Source organism: Aquarana catesbeiana, linkage group LG01 (assembly GCF_042186555.1).
Source record: "Aquarana catesbeiana isolate 2022-GZ linkage group LG01, ASM4218655v1, whole genome shotgun sequence".
Classification (NCBI taxonomy): Eukaryota; Metazoa; Chordata; class Amphibia; order Anura; family Ranidae; genus Aquarana; species Aquarana catesbeiana.
This window is the reverse complement of record NC_133324.1, coordinates 557,716,514-557,731,076: the sequence shown is the minus strand read 5'-3', so window position 1 is coordinate 557,731,076 and position 14,563 is coordinate 557,716,514. Positions and strand designations below refer to the sequence as shown.

The following is a 14,563-nucleotide window of genomic DNA, read 5'->3' as shown; positions in this document are numbered from 1 at the left end:
GAAAGCATAATAGGATCAGCGAACATTCATTTGCTGATTTTCCCTGGGTAGTAGGAACCCAGAAGTGTTCATTTCTAAGCATTTCCAGGTTCAGAGCTGTTAAGCTTCGAATGAACTGGCAGGGGAAGAAGCTGATCAAGCACAGTCTGTTTTTAATCAGCCTCAGCTGAGTACAAATTATCTTCAAATGATGTCTACATAAAGAGAACCCACCATCTGCACTATGCCTTCACAGAAGTGGTAGAAATAAAGTTACATTGAAAAAGAATAATTAAAAATTTCATAACATACATTTGAAAAAATGTCCCCAAAAATTTGAAAAGTGTCCTGCCTACACTTACACTCACATATGAATGTAAATGAGCATCAGGTCAATCAAACAATGATTGCCCATAAATCTTAGAAGTCACTGCACATGCTGGAGAACAGCAATAATTTTAGAGCCATTATTCATAGTTATCTCTAAATGTATGAGCTGTAAAGATGTGTCACCTATAAACAATTCTGGGTTCCATTGTTTTTTGGCATTGCATGGGTGCTGTGCAAAATTGAGACATGTGTTACTTGGTATCTATTTTCTTGTTGCAACCTCAACTTTTATATTTTAACAAAAATTCTGAATTATATTGTTTTTGTGTTCACTAAAATTTATTTGAGTGTATGTTTTTCTAAAAATATTAAAATTACAACTACTATAATTGTATTCTACAGGGTCTCTGTTTTCAAGAAATATAGAGGGGGATTTATTAAAACTAAAGTATAGTCAGCTTTTGGCTTTCATTTTCACATCTTAATTGAACCAGCTGAGGCTAGAAGATGATTGGTTACTATTCAAATCTTCTCCAGATTGTGTCTGTTTCAGTTTTGGTAAATTCTTCCCCCAACCCATTATGTTTTCTGGGTTTAAAGTCATCTTTGGGCCTAAAATGTGTATTTTAACAAGTGCTCAGAAAATGTATGATTTCAGAGGTCTTTGGTAGACTTAATTTCTATAATATAAACTTTAATATTTATGTAAAAAATAAAAAAATTGCCCTTCCAGAAAAAAGTGTTAATTCATTTTACTTATAAAAATTTAAATGCTTTCCTTGAGTAATTTATCACATTCAAAACCATTTAAAAAATGTTATGCGTCTATTGGGTTATTTTTAATGGACTGAATGTTCTTGCTTACAGGACAACTGCGTAACTGTACCTAATTCTGGCCAGGAAGATGCTGACAGGGATGGAATTGGAGATGCATGTGATGATGATGCTGATGGAGATGGGATACCAAATATTCAGGTTCAAAGGATTGTCTTCTAAAGGATATTTGTTGCCAAAATTGTTATCAAAGTTGAACAAAGAAATCTGTCTGTTTATGTCCCCTTATTCTGATGCCCTGTTTTAATAGTCTAGTAAAATAAAGGGTCAGTTCAGTGTCAGACTATTTTTTTCTACTGTTGATTAAAGTGGACCTATTCTTAAAATACAATGTAAATATATTATAATTTCAGCAAAGTTGTTATATGTTTAATTGATAATTGGTGTCTGTTGAATAAGTGAATCATTCTGCACACAATGTACTAAGCCCCTTCTGTAGAATGCACATAACCAACACTCTGTTGATATGATTGGAAGATGGGGGGAGTATAACTAAGTATAACTAAAGGCATGGCTTTTTTTTAGTTTTGAATAGTGTGGAAAGGAATTAGAAAAAACTGTCAGTTCTTTTTTCTTTTTTTGCTGTCTGGGTGCCTGTTCCGGAGACTCCCCCTCACTATTTGTCCTGTTTACCAATATTAATGAAAGTGAAATCAAATCCCAAATTTTGGATTGTCAAAGGATCAGGTTTAGAAAAGAAAAATGGAGACGCGAGTTGTAGTGACCATTGTGACAACCAGGGATTCCCTAATTTTGGAAGGATCTCCTCCAACCTCTTGTTTTGGCTATGGGAAGGGCAAGTGAAGGGAAACCTCCATAATGGGACACAGATTGCAAAAAAAGAAACCTGACAGGTTATAAGTTTTGCTTACTTCTACCTAAAATGAAAATGACAACAGGTAAGTTGTTCAACACTTTATTAATCATTCTTTAATATACCAAGCTTGCTTACCTTTAAAGTTGTATTGGATTTTGAATCTAGTTTTTCTTTAATACCGCGTACACACAACCGAACTTTCCGTCAGCGTAGACTCTAACGGTCTTTCCGACGGAGTTTCGCTGAAACGGACTTGCCTACACACGATCACACCAAAGTCTGATTGTTTAGAACGCGATGACGTACGACGGGACTAGTGAAAATAAGTTCAATAGCCAATAGCTGCCCCAGCGTTGTTTTTGGTCCAAGGGAATAGCATACAGACGAATGGTTTTACCGATGGGAACTGATTCCGTCGGAAAGATTTGAAACATGTTCTATTTCTAGGTCCGTCAGAATTTTAGAAAGAAAAAGTCAGATGAAGCCCACACATGATCGGAATGTCTGACGGAATGATTCCATCTGACCTTTTCTGCTGGAAAGTCCGGTTGTGTGTACGCGGCATAAGACTATTTTTTGTTAATATCTTTCAGTTTTACAACTGAGATCAGAAATTGCACACTTTTGGTCTCATAATTATTACCTGTAATATATGTGTAAATGTGTTATAGACTTGTAATAATAATATCTCTTTCTATTGGTGCAGGATAACTGTGTCTATGTTCCCAATGTGGATCAGAAAAATGCAGATCAGGATAATTTTGGTGATGCTTGCGATAACTGTCGTAATGTGAAAAATGATGATCAGAAGGACACAGACAAAGATGGAAAAGGAGATATATGTGATGATGACATAGATGGAGACAGTATGTTTAAATAAATTTTACTTTTGTACTTTTTTGGGGGTTTTTTTGGTTACACACTTGCTTCAATGACTGCTCTGGATTAATCTGATTTTAAGTATACACGCTTTTTGACACCCACTTAACCCCAGACCCTGCAGTGGCACTCCAGAATAGCAAACTCATAGACTTGACCTATCATCACTTTAAACTTCTTCCAAATTACTACTGCAGCTAAGCAGACAATTGCTAAAGCATGGAAATCCCCCACCCTTTGTGTTCTCGCAGTTAAACATAGAATCACTCAAGCAATGATTCATGCCAAAATAGAAGTAGTATTGTTAAATAGAGTGTCCAAATACAAAAAACTCCGGAGTCCCTGGGTGGCATACTACTTACCCTCCAATTTTGATGAAATCCTTCTTATTCCTTAGCCAGTCTATCCCGTGCTAGGTATGTTTACCATCACTCATTCATTCTAGTGAATGCTTACTTTCCTCCAGGGAGTCCTCTATTCCCCTCTATTTCCCCCCCTCTTCTATTTTAAAACTTTTTTCCCTTACCTCCTGTTCACGTCAGCAACATAGAAACTTTGCCTTGTTGTTTCTGCTGCTATGATTTTGTGGTGACGAGTTTGCCTTCCTGTAGGCCTTGGGCCTATTGTAGTCCTTTTTCTAGTGCATTACATTACTAGCATACCCAGTTTTCCAAACCCTGATTGATCCGCTCAGCCTAGGAGTCCTTTTGCCCCTTTTTAGCTTATGCCATTTCCTGGTACTGTATCTAACTTATTTGCATGTATTGGACTGGCATTACCATCCTTGCCTACCTGCTTCTTATTTCATGTCTGTGACTTTGATTTTCTTGTAAGGTTTCCCCAATGAAGCAGAAGTCCCTACCTCCATGCCCCTCATCACTGTTGTATATCTTATGTCGCTGGCTGCATTATGAACTTGTATTTACAGTTTTTCTTTCTATAACTCTACCTATGTTTTGATGTCATAAAATATTTGAACAAGATTTTAAGTATACGCTTTGAAAGGAAATATTGTTTATAACTTTATGAATCTTGAAAAATACATGAAGCACCCAAAAGCTTATATTATTGCAGAAACATGATTTAATGAATTCTGTGGTCAAAGAATCATCCTTTAGACCAGATGAAAACAGTTAACATAAAAAAGAGCAGTTTATAGATCAAAATGATTAATGAAAAATGTGACAAACTAACTTAACCACTTAAGGACCGGAAGGATTTGCCCCCTTAACCACTTCAGCCCCAGAAGGTTTTACCCCCTTCCTGACCAGAGCACATTTTACAATTTGGCACTGTCTTGCTTTAACTGGTAATTGCGCGGTCATGCAATGCTGTACCCAAACGAAATTTGCGTCCTTTTTTCCCCACAAATAGAGCTTTCTTTTAGTGCTATTTGATCACCTCTGCGGTTTTTATTTTTTGTACTATACACAAAAAAAGAGCGACAATTTAAAAAAAAAAAACAATATTTTTTACTTTTTGCAATAATAAATATCCCCAAAAATGTTTTTATAAAACAAACTTCTTGATCAGTTTAGGCCAATATATATTCGACATATTTTTGGTTAAAAAAAAAAATCGCAATAAGCATACATTGATTGGTTTGCGCAAAAGTTATAGTGTCTAAAAACTATGGGAAAGATTTATGGCATTTTTATTTTTTACTAGTAATCGAATTGATCTGCGATTTTTAGCGGTATTGCGACATTGCAGCGGACAGATCGGACGCTTTTGAGACATTTCTATAAAAATGCACTGATTACTGTGTAAATGACACTGGTAGGGAAGGGGTTAACACTAGGGGTGATCAAGGGGTTAAATGGGTGTTCCCTCACTGTGTTCTAATTGTATGGGGATAGGACTGAGTAGGCGAGGAGACATTTTGCTGTTCCTGCTTACTAGGAACAAACGACATGTCTCCTCTCCTCTGACAGCACAGGGATTTGTGTGTTTACACACACAAATCCCCGTGCTGGCACTCGTGCACGCGTTCGCACGTGGCCAGCGGCGATTGCCAGCCACGCGCATTGGGTCCCCAGCCGTGCAGCGGGCGTGCGCACGCCCTCTGGCGGCTCTTCAAGGAAATAAATAAATATATATATATATATATATATATACGGGGTTTCGCACAGCGGTGCTATTGTGCCCCAGAAAATGTACACGAGCCGGTCGGGAACCGGTTAATGACCAGGCCATTTTTTGCGATGCGGCCCATACGTCACTTTAACTGACAATTGCATGGTAGTGCGACACTGTACCCAAAAATTTATGTCTTTTTTTTCCCACAAATAGAGCTTTCTTTTGGTGGTATTGGATTACCTCTGCAGGGTTGGTTTTTTGCGCTATAAACAAAAAAAGACCAACAATTTTGAAAAAAAAAAATATATATATTTTTTACTTTTTGCTATACTAAATATCCCCAAAAAAAATTTCTTCATCAGTTTAGGCCGATATGTATTCTTCTACATATTTTTGGTAAAAAAAAAAAAAAAATCGCAATAAGCGTATATTGATTGGTTTGCACACAAGTTATAGCGTCTACAAAATAGAGGATTGATTTATGGCATTTTTATTATAATTTTTTTTTTTTCTACTAGTAATGGTGGTGATCAGTGATTTTTAGCGGAACTGTGACATTGCGGCAGACAGATCGGACACTTTTGACAGTGACATTTATACAGCGATCAATGCTAAAAATATGGACACTGATTACTGTATAAATGTCACTGGCAGGGAAGGGGCTAGGGGGCGATCAAAGGGTTAAATGTTCAATAGGGAGGTGTTTCTAACTGTGGGGGAAGTGTACTGACTGGAGGAGGAGAGAGATCGCAGTCCCTTATCATTAGGAACACCAGATCTGTTTCTCCTCTCCTGACAGAATGGAGATCTGTCTGTTTACACTGACAGATCCCCATTCTGTCTCTCTCAGGAGCAATCGTGGATGGCGGCCCTTGGCTACATGCATCAGCTCCTGCGTCATTGTGCAACAATCTGCCTGGGTTCCATTTGAGGAGTGTTTGGTAAATCCTGCTTAAAGTCTGCAAAACCAGAACTTTGTATTGCATCCCACTGAATTCTACAAGAGGAAAGCCTTGTTAGTTTATTCGGGCCATTTTGTAATGATAATAGGCTAGGTTTTGTTGAAAAAAGGGGTAGATGGGCATTGCCATAAGAGACATAACAATGCAAAAAAATAAATAAAAAATACCGTGCAATGGAAAGAGGGTCTTTTCATGCAGCTTTGAGGGTAACATTGAAAACACACAAATTACTAAAAACTAACATGTGTGGGTAATGCTTTAAAGACGCCCATAAAAACATACAGCTTTGGAAAGTCATGTTCCAGCTCCCTCCTCACAGGAGTATAACTGACTTCAACAGGAGCCTACGGCTCCGCTACCCTCAGGTTCTCCTGTAAAACTAGGAAGTTAGAGGAGCGAAACTGGAGCTGGTGGTAGTGACATAGAAAACCAGGTAAGTGTTTGGGGGGGGGGGGGGTGCTATTAGAATAGGTAGTGGAGTGGTTTTTACATTAATGGCAGCTTTGTAGGAAATGTGACAAATGTTATAACATAAAAACTCAAAAATGATGTGCTCTTTATTTTATTAACAAACTACTGTAATTACTATGCTCGGAGTGAACGTTTTTGGAAATTATAATTAAAATAATTAGATTACTATGCTCCTATATTTAATTTTTTTTTTATATATATACAGTTGTGTTAATGAAATCACTGTTGATGATGATATGCACTAATTTTTTCAGAAATTAGGAATGCTGTGGATAACTGCAAAACTGTCCCAAACACAGACCAGAAGGACACAGATGGTGATGGAGTAGGCGATGTATGTGACAGCTGTCCCTCTATTCGCAACCCAGATCAGGTAGGCTCTAAAAGTTTGGCAAAATTTAAAATACATCAATAAAACATAATTGCAACATAAATGTTCTCAGTCCTAAGCATTACATGTTTCATAGGAATCCACCATTTCTAGGAATCTCAAACTACTGTCTGTGCAGGCTCCAGCTGCTGCTCCCCATCTTCCCTCTTCAACTGGCTACATCACTGATTATGTATGCAGGGCACTACCTTGCAAAGACAGTGGGAGTACACACAAATTAGAACCAGCAGCACTAATAAAGGACAGACGTACACCACCACAGTAGTGTATTTAATGATGTATGGCTGCAATGTGTGAGCTGCTTCAGCTACACTTTCAGCAACTCAATATGTGTATTTGAATATGTTTGTTTGGTCATGATGACTGAATGCCTCCACTTTCACAGCGGGTCTGCTTTGGAGTGCACACTCTACTTGGGCAATACTGAGCTGCTGGGGCCACTGCCATCTGTCACTGTCATCATATCCAAGATGGCAGCAAACAGCAGCAGTCTTAAGTTTGTTTGACCACAAGCAGAAGGGAAACTTTTCAGGAGAGCTTGCAACCATTTTATTGAGGGCAAATACACACGATTTTGCAAAAAAAAAAAAGTTTTTTAAATGAACCATCTGGGGATTCGGGGTCCTTTTAAGGTATTATAAACACAAATGTAGGTCACTTAAATGAAATTGGAAAATCATTACCTTTTTCTAATACCTGCCATTCACTGGAGTAGGTATTAGAAATATTCTGCACTGCTATGCACCAAAGTCTTTCTGTGCTTCTTGCTGAGCTATAGTCAGGGTGATTTCTCTTAGTACTGCGTTACAGGGGCTGATTTATGAAACCTGGAAAAAAGAAAAATGCACACAGAATTGAAGCTGCTGTTTTTTTGGTGAATTTTTCTATAAAATGTATAGTAAAACCTGGTTAGTTGGTAACAACTCTAATCGGTTGCTCATGTCCTCAAGTTAGGTCCTCAAGTTAGGTACTCATGGACATTTGTGTGTACTCTTGACTCTAATTGCAGTACACTCAACATCACCTTCCTCGAAAGAGCCTCTAAGTTGTATGCCAATCTTTTTATGAGTTCTGTATATTTGTTCTTGTCGGTAGGAGTCATTAACACTTAAAACATCAACCTCTTGATTAAACCCCAACTTTAATTTCCCACTACTCTGTTACAAATTCACCTTGTCCTGCACTGGCAGCTTCCAAATCCATGGCAAATAAATTCCTTGCTATAGATAACCTGTTATATCCTATTGCACTTACAATCTGCTGTGTGCAGTAATACCAAAACGAGTAGCTGTTTTTAATGATTTTAGTTATCTGTCACTCATACTGTTTAGGTGTTTATAGCTCTTAAAGTGTTACTAAACCCACAACAGTAAAATCAGTCTGTATATGCAGTAAAGCATTCTTGTTATACTCACTGTGGAACCTAAGGGGTTAATCATGGCATTGTGTAAAAAAGGCTGTTTGATCCTGTCTTCTTCGATCCTCCCCTTCTGCCCCTGTTCCCAATCCATCTCCTGATAAGACAGAGCCTTTGGAGTCACTCTGCATATGCTCAGTTTGGTGTGTACTGCTAGAGAGTTCTGTTTTTTTGCTTGGGAGGATGCATGTGATCAGCACAGGGCCAATCAGTACTGTCCAGACAGAGGGTCAGGGGTCATGCAGCCTCATATGACAGTCAGAGTAGAATGAAAACTCCTCCTACATGGTTTAACCAGACACTGATACCATAGGTGTGCGCAGCCTATTGCATTAGGGTGTGCACCGAAACGCTCAAACACACATGCACGTGTATATATGTGTATATGTATATTACACACACACACACTCTTATGGCAGAGCCGATGCAGTGAAAGAGAGGTATGGTAGCACTTTATTAATGACAGAACTGGTCAGAGGGAGATATTTCCCATCTCCCCGTCGGCACACAGAGTGATAATGCTAATGTGCTTGGGGTGATTAGGGTGTGCCCAGGCACACCTGGCACACCCCCTGCGAACGCCTATTAATGATACAAGTCACAAGACTGCTATATACTGCTGATGACAAAAGGTATTTAGCTGTTTATATTTACTAAAATAATTGCATTTCCATGTTCTGTGTACTATGGGAGACCAGATATAGTGAATGCAGGGTCCTGGGTTTAGTAACACTTTAAAATAGTTTGGTATATATACTATAAATGTTACATATCACAAAGTGGTCTATGTAGAAAATTGCTAGCAATTTTACACTACTTAGGCTTTCTATCCTTTATGCTCACCTGGTGGTCTGGCCAGTAAGTCTTTTTTTTTTTTTCAAAAGAACAAGCTGACCTGAAGATGTAGCAGTTACAGGGTTGAGACAAACTATTTACCACTGACAGGGGTGCTTACAATAATCAGCTTTTATTTATTTATGTAAAATCTTTATCCCAAAAGGAAAAACACTGTTGCTGTAACTGCTTATAAATTGTGAGCTGGAGTTTTTCTTAAATTTTTTTAGTGTATCTAAATCTGTTAGGACATTTAGCATTCCCCTCCCCCCAAGGCCGAAACTGATGTTGTCCAAAAGTACCCCTGTGCTCCTTCATCCAGAGTGTAGGCACTCTAATGCAAGAGGTGTGTTACTGGTCAGATTGACAGGTGAAAATATTGAGGGAGCCACTACATCTAATGATTAGTAAGCTGCAATATATTACATTTTTGCTTTTGGATTAAATACTGTTTTAAGCTATAACCCAAATCTGAAGAGTTCAAAACTTTGTTACCAACTATCATTATTTGGTTGATAGCCCTGTGTTTGCCTCTGACTTTAAGTGTTTCAAGGCAATATATTGTGTGCTGTCAGAAGGAACATGTTCTTATCCTATTTTCTGATATTCTCAGGCAGATGCGGACCATGACTTGGTGGGAGATAAATGTGATACCAATCAAGATCGGTAAGAAAACCACAAATTTATTTGTTGAAATTAACACAAATGTAACTTCCAACACATAAAATATATGCTTTATAACTGGTGGAATTTTTTTTATGGTGTTCCCCAAATGCACCCCTGAACATTGTCTTATATTTAGGAATTAGTGTCCTTCCCAAAAATGATAAAGAGGAAAGTTAACTTGCAGGATTGTCTGTAGAGAAAGGGCAGTTCATCTGTCATACTAGATTCGTACGAAAAGTGGATGGAACTAATTGGATGGGAAAAACGAGGTTCAGGTCCACATCCCTTGTACAACATGTAAAAGAAAAGTTCCTCAAAAGGCGGGATTTTGAAGGACCATGAACACTCAGAAAAAAAAATATATAGTAAAAAATACAATTTTTATTCATTTAACATCATATCATAAAACACGTAATGACATTGAAATCCACAGAGTTGCAGCATATAAAAGTCTTTTATATGCTGCAACTCTATGTGTGTTTCAATGTCATTACGTGTTTTATGATATGATGTTAAATGAATCAAAATTGTATTTTTTACTATATTTTTTTTTTCGGAGTGTTCATGGTCTTTCAAAGTCCCGCCTTTTGAGGAACTTTTCTTTTACATACTAGATTCGTAAATACTCTTGGCAAATCACATAGTTCAAAGGACGAAGGTGAACATAGTGTGTACATAATAGTTAAATCTGTGTCTCAGACCTTTACGCTGATGAGACCGGAAATGTTTCTGGCAGCTGTTGCCAATTCCTCTTTTACCTCCCTGTATAATTATTTACCTACAATAAAGTCTAATACACTATCATAAGCATATTCATCTACAAGCTATTTACACCTCTTGCAAAAGAAAGTGCATATGTGGATGTACACTCTGGAGGAAATTTCCTTTTTTTAACCATGTGCAGACTGACCACTGTGTACATAAGGCCAGTTATCTGCCCTATTGTTTTGGCAGACCATACTTGTATGTCCTCTGGGAATTGTGCTCCTGTGATTGCACTACAATTGGTCGCAACAAATCACAGGCAAAAGTTACAATGCCAGTCAGAGTGGCTCTGTAACACATGATCACTGTGACCAATCATGGTGCATCACAATTGTAAACCTTGGCTGTGATTTACAGCCAGCTCTCCCTTGCCTCCCACACAATGATCAGATGTGAGAGGAAAGGCAGGGCTTTACACTATGGTTGCCACCTCATCCCTTTAAACCCAAACACATATTAATTAGACAGGTTCTGTGGCTGATTAAGGTGGTAATTAAACTCACTTGGTGCCTTATCTGCATTTAATTAGCCTCAGAACCTGTGTAATTCAAAGGTGTTCGGATTTAAAGGAATGAGATGGCAACTCTACTTTACACCCACATTACCAGCCACACTAGTACAGAGAAAGCCAGCCCCAGTGCCCTGATCACCTGTAAGCAGCAGTACAGGTGTTATAATATCAGTGCCAGCTGGTGCCCTGATTGCCATCCAGTAGCGTATTAATACCAGTGCCAGCCAGTGCCCTGATCACCGGCCAGCACAGTGTTCTGATAGCAGTACCAGCTGGTGCCCTGATTGCCAGCCAGCACAGTGTTTTAATACCAGTGCCCTTAACACAAGCCAGCACAGTGTTTTAGTACAAGTGCTAGCCGGTGCTTGAAAATGTGTTATACAGCATACCCAATTCAAATTGTTGGTATATCTCTTCACAGCAGCTAAACAGACTTTAGCAAAATCTTGGAAATCACCAACATTAGATATAAATGAAGCAAAAGCTAAAATGAATTACTATATGACTCATGCCAAGATGATAGCTATAGAATTGGACACGATCCCCAGATTTGAGGTAATATGGCAGCCTTGGATTACATATTCCATGCCAACCCTAGACAAGAGTGTTCTACTGCCATGGTAGTTGTGATAACATGATATAGGCTATATTTCAGCCCTAGTTGTTGTGGTGACTTTCGGCCTGACCTCGCGGATTCTTTCCCTTAACATTCTTCTCTTCTCCCCTTCCTACTATACTTTCTATCCTTTCTTTTCCTTATACTATATTATTCTATGATATTGAAGCTCTAATTGATATTTAAATAATAATCTCAATTATTGTCTAGAAATAGAAATAAAACAAGGCAAACGATGTAGCAGAACTTACATAACTCATTTAATTCTATTCTTTTGAAATGGACAAAGACTCCAAAGTTCTTTTTCTCTCCTATTTCTTTATTTCCTTTTAAAATATATTGCCTTGTGTTAGAATATATTGTCTTGTTTTACGATATTATTAATGAATTAACTATTCTTTAATTGTAAATGAGCTTCCTTATACTGAATGTATGTTATTATTCAATGTTATCTGTACATAATCTCCGTACTCAATAAAACTATTTTGACAAGAAAATGTGTTATACAAACCCAAAACAGCTGTTCAGACTTATTCCACTATTAGTTTATATACAGTGAAACAGTCATGAGGAAAAAAATATACAGTGCCTTGCAAAAGTATTCACCCCCCTTGGCATTTTTCGTGTTTTGTTGCCTCACAACCTGGAATTAACATGGATTGTTTGAGGATTTGCATCATTTAATTTACAGAACATGCCCACAACTTTGAAGATGTTTTTAATTTGAAGAAAACAACAAATAGGACAAAATAACAGAAAAAGTAAATGTGCATAACTATTCACCCCCCTAAAGTCAATACTTACCTTTTGCGGCTATCACATCTCCAAGTTGCTTTGGATAAGTCTCTATGAGCTTGCCACATCTTACCACTGGGATTTTTGCCCTTTCCTCCTTGCAAAACTGCTCCAGCTCCTTCACGTTGGATGGTTTGCGCTTGTGAACAGCAATCTTTAAGTCTGACCACAGGTTTTCTATTGGATTGAGGTCTGGGCTTTGACTAGGCCATTCCAACACATGTATTTGTTTCCCCTTAAACCACTCAAGTGTTGCTTTAGCTGTGTATTTGGGGTCATTGTCCTGCTGGAAGGTGAACCTTCGTCCTAGCCTCAAATCACACACAGTGGTACAGGTTTTGCTCAAGAATATCCCTGTATTTAGCACCATCCATCTTTCCCTCAACTCTGACCAGTTTCCCAGTCCCGACTGCTGAAAAACATCCCCCCAGCATGATGCTGCCGCAACCATGTTTCACTGTGGTGATGGTGTTCTTTGGGTGATGTGATGTGTTGGGTTTGCGCCAGACATAGCTTTTTCTTTGATGGCCAAAATGTTCAATTTTAGTCTCATCAGACCACAGCACCTTCCTCCATACATTTTGGGAGTCTCCCACATGCCTTTTCGCAAACTCAAAAGTGCCATTTTGTTTTTTGCTGAAAGTAATGACTTTCTTCTGGCCACTCTGCCATAAAGCCCAACTCTATGGAGCGTACAGCTTATTGTCATCCTATGTACAGATACTCCAGTCTCTGCTCCTCCATGGTAACCTTAGGTGTCTGTGCTGCCTCTCTGATTAATGCCCTCCTTGCCCAGTCCGTAAGTTTAAGTGTGCGGCTGTCTCTTGGCAGGTTTGCTGTTGTGCCATGTTCTTTGCATTTGGTTATGATAGATTTGATGGTGCTCCTAGGATCATCAAAGATTTGGATATTTTTTTATAACCTAACCCTGACTTGTACTTCTCAACAACATTGTCCCTTACTTGTTTGGAGAGTTCCTTGGTCTTCATGGCAGTGTTTGTTTAGTGGTGCCTCTTGCTTAGGTGTTGCAGCCTCTGGGGCTGTTCAAAAAGGTGTGTATATGTAATGACAGATCATGTGACACTTAGATTGCACACAGGTGGACATCATTTCACCAATTATGTGACTTCTGAAGGTGCACCAGAGCTTTTTATGGGCTTCACAACAAAGGGGGTGAAAACATACGCACATGCCAATTATCAGTTTATTTCTGGAAAATAGTTTTATGTATATATTTTTCAAATTTTACTTCACCAACTTAGACTACTGTGTTCTGATCCATCACATATAATTCTGATTTAAAAAACATTGAACTAAAGGCTGTAATGTAACAAAATAGGTAAAAAGCCAAGGGGGTGAATACTTTTGCAAGGCACTGTGTGCACATATATATATATATATATATATATATATATATATATATTTCAAAATAAAGACAATTCCAGCATAACAGTGCAAATATATGAAAGTGCTCCAGTCCAAAACTGTTTTTGCTAAAAACCAACACTGTGCTTCTCTACCACCTGTGAACACTATGCACTTACCAAAAAGACCTTAAAAAGAAAGAGGTCAGGCCCTTGCTTTGAAACACCCTAAACTCTGTCCTAAGTATCCCTTTTCCCTGGCTTCAGATGTACGGTATGCGCACTGGTTAAGAGCAAAGGAAAAACAGATTAACAGTTGCTTGGGTCTTGCTACACTTGAATAAAGATAATTTTTGCCAACCTCTTTTCTAATTGTAGTATCATGATTGCCAAGTTCTTTTCTGATGGTGACGTCATGACCATTGACCTGGGCTGAGGCAAAATAAATCAGCAGGTCAGGATCCTTAGTGACTTCCTGATGATTGTACACAGTGCCCTTGGAAACATATTGCACGGCCGGCAACCCTTGGGAAGAATCATTACTGTTCTAGTTTTCTATTTTAAAGCTTTCTCTTGGTTTGGTTAAAGCGGGGGTCCACCTATCTATCGTTTTTTTTTTTTTTGGAGTTCATTCACAAACTTTTCTTCTCATGATTATCTACTCACATGTTCTGTGTAATAAGTCCACTTGTGTCCGATTTCGTTTTAAAGAATAAAATTCACTGAAGGCGGTTTCCATCTTCATTGTGGGCATTTGAAGCCCACAAGCATGTATTTCCTGGATGCGGTGAATGCTGTGCTCCCAGCATTCACCGAGATGTTGTAATGATGCTGTTGCACAATGCATGCTGGG

The 14,563-nt window shown here is 38.3% G+C and overlaps 1 protein-coding gene across 1 annotated transcript in view; it reads left to right on the top strand.

Annotated features, from left to right (window-relative positions):
• The window catches only part of COMP (cartilage oligomeric matrix protein), a 227,582-nt gene that overhangs the window by 166,195 nt on the left and 46,824 nt on the right, over nucleotides 1–14,563 (top strand). The window contains exons 9-12 of the mRNA XM_073596126.1: nucleotides 1,177–1,284; nucleotides 2,667–2,826; nucleotides 6,606–6,724; nucleotides 9,607–9,659. Coding sequence (XP_073452227.1) covers nucleotides 1,177–1,284; nucleotides 2,667–2,826; nucleotides 6,606–6,724; nucleotides 9,607–9,659 — 440 coding nt within the window. The remainder of the gene's footprint in view (nucleotides 1–1,176; nucleotides 1,285–2,666; nucleotides 2,827–6,605; nucleotides 6,725–9,606; nucleotides 9,660–14,563) is intronic.